General features: G+C 35.3%; 1 protein-coding gene across 1 annotated transcript in view; it reads left to right on the top strand.

Annotated features, from left to right (window-relative positions):
* Positions 1-7,989, top strand: part of LOC106879434 (arsenite methyltransferase) — a 44,043-nt gene that overhangs the window by 17,879 nt on the left and 18,175 nt on the right. The window contains exons 3-4 of the mRNA XM_052975816.1: positions 1,065-1,201; positions 7,101-7,170. Of these exons, the coding sequence (XP_052831776.1) occupies positions 1,065-1,201; positions 7,101-7,170 (207 nt within the window). The remainder of the gene's footprint in view (positions 1-1,064; positions 1,202-7,100; positions 7,171-7,989) is intronic.

Below are 7,989 nucleotides of genomic sequence, written 5' to 3'. Positions count from 1 at the left end.
TAGGGTTAGGGTTAATTATTTCAGAATCGTTTGTTTATGTAGTCGGCACTTAATGTATATCGGCTGAATGGACGTCAGTGATTGGTTGAAATTACAGAAATACGACAACTTCAACATGGAATAACTTATGGATTTCTTTTTTTTTTTAAGAAGACTAAGAGAAAAAGATGTTTTATATGACACATTCTACCAGTGTTCCAAGTTTCAAAGTGTTTCGTTAATGAAAAATGTGGCCCCCGTTTTAAAAAAGATCCCAAATTTGTTATCTTCAGTTCAGTTTCCATGCTTATTCTCATCTACGGTCACGAGTATTGGGTAATGACTGAAATTGTATGACTGTGAAAACAAGCGGCTGAAATGGGGGTTCCCCAGAAGGGTCTTTGAAGTAACGTTACTTGATAGGATGCATGGATCAAGATGTCTCTCCAGGTTGAGCTGCTATTTCTCTACATTGAGAAGTCACAGCTCTGGCACAAAGGCCATGAAATTAGAACATTGCAGGGAAGAAATGCATGATGGACTCTTCCAGCCAAACCAACTGGCAGAAGACTTAGGGGTAGATCAAGAATGAGAGGGTTGGATAATATCTGTAGTCTAGTTGGTCATGGTTGGGAATGCAACCAGAAGGTTGCTTCTGATAAGACCCTAATGAAGGAGGTACCTGAGGACTCTACCCACAAAAATTTCTCAGGAATAGTGAATAGAAAAGATGGATGGATGGCATTCAAGTTTCATTATAAATCAGTTTAACCCTTTAGCATTCAAATGATTCTGTCAAATGTAATACTTTTTCATACACATTGTTTTTAATGTAAAACCAAGTAGCCACAAAATGTACCAAATGAAATTGTATATTTTATAGTGGCATTGAAGGGTAGATGTGATAGGCTGGATCTAGTTGGTTAGAACATAAAACAGGTCGCTTATTTGGGCCAGATATGACTGTTTTAAATGCTACAGGTTTAAAGAAACTGAATCTGTAACAGAAATATTCACAAGTAAAATTAATCATAAATGCACCTGAATTTCAATGTCTTATGCATATATATTTCTCCTTATTCCAGCTTGATGTTGCTAATCAGTATATAGACTACCACACCAAACTCTATGACTACAAAACCTCAAATGTTAAATTTGTTAAGGGCTATATCGAACACCTTACAGATGCAGGCCTCAAGGAAAATTATTTTGACATCATTATGTATGTATATAGATTTTTATTTTAATCACTTCAAAATTGTATTCCAAAACACTATTTGCAGGGGATTCTATAACCCTTATTTTATATATCAGTTTATATATAACCCTGAATAAAAAGTATTCCTTGTTAAGATACTTTTGCTGGTTGTTCGACCTTGCTGTAGAGTGGTTGTTATTGTTTAGGGCCCAGTTAAATGCTGACTCATAATAGAAGAGTAAACTTGATGGTGTAGGCTCATAATTAAAACATGGCTGTTGTTGGAGGTGATGGCAAATTGATCACTGATGTGTTGGATGAGGGCTACAAACCCTGGACTACACCTGAGTTGATAAAAGTATTTTATGTGCACAGTAGCACCATTCAAGCATGGTCGATGCCAGTACCTCCTGACTGGCCCTCATGCCTGTGACACATAAAAAGCACCCACTACACTCTTGGAGTGGTTGGCGTTAGGAAGGGCATCCAGCTGTAGAAACCATGCCAGATCAGATTGGTGCCTGGTGCAGCCTTCTGGCTTGCCAGTCCTCAGTCAAACTGTCCAACCCATGCCAGCATAGGAAGCAAACGTTAAACGATGATGATGATGAATTTCAAGTATGATGGGTATAAATGAATGATTTGCTCCAGAAATTTAGGAACATTGACCATAGAATAGATCTGGTCAGTTAGAATATAAATTTAATTGATTAAGCTGTCCTGAGATAACAGCTACCTTTACTCCTAAGGAAGGGATTGTTCAAGACTAGAGAAATCTCTATCAGTCTATGTCATAATTCTGTGACATGACAAGGAGCTATTGATCTAAGAAATGAGAAATAGATAAAGTCTATAAGTAGAGAATTTCAACAAGAGATTTGTGTGCCAGCCAGAAATAATCAGAAGTTCTGCTGTTATTGAAGGTAGCAATACTGCTTTGACTAAATTCCTCAAGGGTGAAAGGTAACTAGTGAATAACATAGAAGAATAGTTCTTCAGTAGATCTGTACAAGTTTTGTAAACTTGTACAGATCTACTGAAGAACCATTTCTGCCAGAACAGATTGGTGTCTGGTGCAGCCTCCTCGCTTGCCAGTCCTCAGTCAAACCGTCCAACCCATGCCAGCATGGAAAGTAGATGTTAAACGATTATGATGATGATGGTATGTGACCTGGTTCAGAATACAACCAATGATTAACTAGTCAATTGTGTTGTAAATGCTTAGAGGAGGAGGAGGAGGAGGATGATGATGATGATGGTGATGGTGATGGTGATGGTGATGATGATGATGATGCATTTTATAAAAGCTGCAAAACTCTTTGGGATATGTTTTTCCATTGACATTCATTTTGCTTTCATAGTTGAACAATTGTGAAAAATTTCTCATACTTGGAAATGAAGGGGCCTAGTGTCCTTTATCAGCAAACTATTAAGATGTGTAGAAAATGTTATTTTGATTTGTGGATATTTAAAAAAAAAATTTTGCATTCATTATATTAAAAATTCTGTTTATATTTTTGGTTTCATTGTATAGTTAAGGTTCCTATATAAGTAACATTCAGGTACACATTGACATAAGCAGAAATTGCAATAAATTATTTGAGTTCAGCATATAGTCAGTAATAAGTTACTGTGACTTTGTTACACATGCCTCTTGTTTCAGGTGGATTTCCTGAAAAATCACACTTTCTCTCCAACCATTCCCGTCTTACATGGTATTTCAATGTCATATATATGTAACTCAACATCACAAGAGTTGATCAATGTATGTCATTTTGGGTTGTCCAATATGAGAATTCCTGTGGTTCAGGATCCACAAAAGGAGCTCACTCACTAATTTATCTTTGCTTCGGTAGCAGTTACCATTATATCTTGTCCTCAGCTCATGAATGATTGATGATATATGTTGGAGATATTTCCATAAAGCTCGTCTTTCATTGGATGTTGTTTCCATGATTTGTTGAGAGCAGCATGCAACATGTGTATATAGGTCCCATCAAGCTTGCTTTCTTTATTTGTCAGAGTTCATGCTGATGAAACATTAGGAAGAACTAATTCTTTTCTACTTTAGGCACAAGGCCTGAAATGAAATTTTTGGGGAGGGTACCAGTTGATTAGATTGACCCAGTACACAACTGGTACTTAATTTATCGACCCCGAAAGGATGAAAGCAAAGTCAACTTCGGCAGAATTTGAACTCAGAAAGTAAGGGAGAACTAATTCTCTTATGGCTCTGAAAAATTTGCTTTCATCCTGTCAGGCAGAGTAGATTTCCAAATCATTCTTAATTGGTTCAGGACACCCTATTCTTTTGCAATGCAGGTTGATACATTTTTCTCAGTGGATAAGATATCACTTCTGTGATAAGTGAAATGACTTTCTTCAGAGGTGTACCACTCAACAAGTTGATCTGGCCATTCTAGTTAAAGCATACACATTTAGCCTTCCCAGCATTCACATAGACTGATCATAGAAGCTGCCTCTTCTAGTGCATGCAACAATTTTTCAGCACTTGTTACCTTATCAGCAAACAGTGCAAAGTTGTCCTCAAAATCAGCATCAATGATTTCTTTCTTTTAGTTCACTATCTCTTTCTTTTAGTTTACTAGGGTGCTAGTGCATTGCCCCGTAGTACTCCTACCTGAATATCAAAAGAGTCTATGTCAACATTGGGGGATTGCACCATTGATTTTGTATTCTTATACAGCATCAAGATTGCAGCTGTTGTTTCTTTCCTTATTCCATAGGTACTCAGTATTTTGGTTATCTTTTCTTAATGCACTGAATCAAAGACCTTCAAGAAGTTCAGAAGTTCATTTTTATTCTCGTTTGTGAGAGCAGTGTGTGTGTGTATGTATTTATCACTTTGTTACCACTTGCCAACTGGTGTGGGTGTGTTTACGTCTTCATAACTTAGTGGACCAACAAAAGAGATTGATATGATAGTGCCTATTTCAAAAAAATAAGTGCTGGCATTGATTTGCTTGACTAAAATTTTTGAAGGTGGTGCCCCAGCATGGCCACAGTCTAATGACTGAAACAAATAAAAGATGAAAGATAATCAATGGTAACATCTAAGGGTCATGAGGATTAATGAAAATATTTCATTGAGTCAATCACAGGCTAAAGGAGTTAACCGTTTAGTGTTTAGATTACTCTGTCAAATGTAATACTTATTTATTCACATTGTTTTGAATTAATTGTGCCTTGTCTCATAGCTTCAAGATTTTGATGATGTGATTATTTATCTTTAGAATGACATTGTCGAGTAGGTGTGAGAGGCTGAATCTCATAAGTTTGACTATAAAACAAGGATGATATTCTGGCCAAATATGGCCAGTTTAAACACTAAAGGGTTAATAATGGAAAGAATAAAACTGTGCTCTTTTGCTGCTTGATTTAAAACAATATTTTTTACAAATCTTTTCTACAATTAAGATTTATTTATGAAGAAATTTATAATGTGATTAACAGTAAAATATAATAGAACCAGAATCTGAACTTTAATAATCTGTAATTCATTGAAATAATAACAATAATTTGAATAATTTTGATTGTCTTGAGATTTGGTTATATTTAATCCCCTTGAGACACCTGGGTTGATTGATCGGCTCAAGCTGAAAGGACTTTGAGGCTGAAACATCGGGCCAATGAAACAAACGCTTTGAAATGTAATAACCAATCAGAGATCATCTTTCAGTAGATATAATATAAAATTATATAATATATATATAGTTTTACATACTAATAAAGTAGCTTTAACTACTTTATCCTTTGTTTTCAACATGCACAACAGAAAAAAAATTTGGTCTTTTTGGTTACACATACCAAAACACTGTCTCAAAAGGGTTAAACATGAAATACTGACTTCTGTCATTTAAGTCTGTTCTATATTGAATGAAGTCCAGGCTTTCTGGGGGAGACTTGCATAGGTTGAAAAGGGTGAACAAATTGTTATTCTTAAAACTAATAGAATTTTAACTACTACAAAATCACAGCAAAAGTGTAATGATGGTTTGGATGTGAATTCTATTTTTACTTTTCATTAATAAAAATATGAGGAGCTGATAAAATTGCACCTATATTTTTGGTGAAGACCTGGTCACTTTGAGAACTGCTTATTCAAACACATGAAAGCAAGGGCTTCTAGGATGGTCTCTACAACCACTGGCAACACCATTTTGTGGGCAACTGTTGCTGCTATCACATTTGCCTGATAAAAGTGGGTCACTGTCTGTTTGGCAATCAAAATAGCTGGGTCTCTTAAATTTACATTTCTAATCCATTCACTTCTGATGATAGACCTTTATGCTTGAAAGGTTACTCAACCCTCATAACATTGCTAGAAGCTCTCTTTTTTCATTATTTGTGATTCCTGATGGGCCAGGTGCTTTCCTTGTCTTCATATCCTTGCTTTATCTACCTGGGTACTGTTGGGTGCAAATAAGTGGAATTAATTGTAACAAAATATGTGTAGGTGTGTGCATGTTTGTAAAAGCTACTCCACCTATAGGTATAGTAGCTTTTATGCTTCAACTAATACATCTGTTCTCAAAATAAGAAGTATAATGCATCTATTATATATATATTTTTAACATTAGTAATTGTGTTTCAGATAAAGTCATCTTGTATGTTTGTCTTTATTCTTTAACTGTTCTATTTTTGAAAATAAAACACTTAATTTGTACTAGTTTTAGCCAAAAACAGGGTAGGCCAACTCGAATTACATTGCAGGCCACTTTAGTCACAGAAAGTTTTTTGAGGGCCGCTTTTATATTGACAGAATTGAAAGCATTTTTGCTTTCTCATGCTATTATTACAATAATGAATAAATGATCGTTGATTCAACATGAAATATTATCATTGCAAAAACGGTAGTATCTTTCTTTTTTACTTTTCATTTCAATCTTTAATTTTTGATAAAATTAAAAAAATGTTTGTGTAAATAAACCCATTTCAAGAAAGTATCAAGCGGGCTGCAAAATAGAAGTCTGCAGGCTACATGTGGCCTGTGGGTCTCAGGTTGGCCAACCCTGGCCTAAAACTTTGAAAAGCTAGGTGTCTACATTCTTATTCAATTTATCACCATTTTGAGCTAGACATGAAAAGCTAATTTTCTTTTTCAAGAGATTGTATGTGAGTGTGTGTGTGTATGTGTATGCATTTTTCTTTTTTAATTGAGATTTAGTTACCTTTCATTTTTACAGGGTTTAAATATTCTTTTCTTTTAAATCTTTTTCTTTAATCATCATCATCATCATTTAACGTCCGCTTTCCATGCTAGCATGGGTTGGACGATTGACTGAGGACTGGTGGACCAGGAGGCGACACCAGGCTCCAATCTGATTTGGCAGAGTTTCTACAGCTGGATGCCCTTCCTAACGCCAACCACTCCAAGAGTGTAGCGGGTGCTTTTACGTGTCGACGGCACGAGGGCCAGTCAGGCGGGTACTGGCGACGGCCATGCTCGAAATGGTGTATTTTACGTGCCACCTGCACAGAAGCCAGTCCATTGGCACTGGCAACAATCTTGTTAAAATAGGTCTTTCTTCAGTTCAGAAATGTCAGGAGGTTTCATCACCTAAAAATTCATCTGAAAAATATGCATATATGAAGAAATAAATCATTTATAATTATCTTGATTACAGTGCTTTGTATCATAAAAGTATTGTCGATACTTATGAGGTGCCAGTTTATGCCTTATTTTTATTGTTTATATATCTTCATTAAGAAACATTTCTCATAGCCCCAGCAAACAAATTAGAAAAGGCATTGTCCCAATGGCAAAGGAGAAGTGTATACTTTCAGTAAAATATACTGAATTGATATAGAGAAGCTAAAACACATTGATAATTCACATACTGTAATATAAACAACATAGGCCATCCTAAACAGAATTCTTTTTTTTATGTCTTAATTTTAGCTCCAACTGTGTTATCAACTTGTCTCCAAACAAAAAAGCAGTGTTGGCTCAAGCTTATAAGATACTAAAAGTGAGTTTTTGCTTTTATTTAAAAAATTATTATTTTGTTTAACTGAAATCAGAAAAAAATTTTTATACATTTAACCTGGCCCGAATATTCTACATGTTTTATATTCAAACGGGCGATATCTAGCCTCCCATGCCTAACCTACATTGACATTCTAAAAATAAACAATCACATCATTGAAACATCAAAGCTATAAGATAATGCATGATTAATTCAAAACAATTTGAGTGAAAAAGTATTACATTTAACAGAGTAATCTGAACACTAAAGGGTTAAACCAAAATTGAGTCTATTTGTACGTTTTGCAAACATTCATAGGCGTGGCTGGGTTCAGTTCCACTGTGTGACACTCTGGGCAGATGTCTTCTACTATAGATCTGTCCAACTAAGGCCTTGAGAGTGAATTTGGATGATGGAAACTAAAAGAAGCCCATTGTATATGTGTGTGTGTGTGTGTGTCTTTGTGCCTGTGTTTGTCTCCTACCACCACTTGACAATTAGTGTCGGTGTGTTTACGTGCTCTTAACTGAGTGGTTCGGCAAAAGGGCCCAATAGATTAAGAACCGGGCTTAAAAGAAGAAAGTAAGTCACTGAGATCAGTTTATTCAACTAAAAAATCTTCAAGGTGATGCTCCAGCATAGCCACAGTCTAATGCTTGAAACAAGTAAAAGATATAAGACACATCTCTTCATACTTACTTGTGTGACTATATGCATATGTGCACACCTATATATCTGTATGTACAAATATCTGTGTGTGTGTATGTATATGTGTAGATGAGAGTATATGTTTATATGAATATATGAATATGAATATATATA

This window comes from Octopus bimaculoides, chromosome 2 (assembly GCF_001194135.2).
Source record: "Octopus bimaculoides isolate UCB-OBI-ISO-001 chromosome 2, ASM119413v2, whole genome shotgun sequence".
In the NCBI taxonomy this organism is placed as follows: Eukaryota; Metazoa; Mollusca; class Cephalopoda; order Octopoda; family Octopodidae; genus Octopus; species Octopus bimaculoides.
Note: the sequence above shows the minus strand (reverse complement) of the source record. Positions and strands in the feature narration are given on the sequence as shown.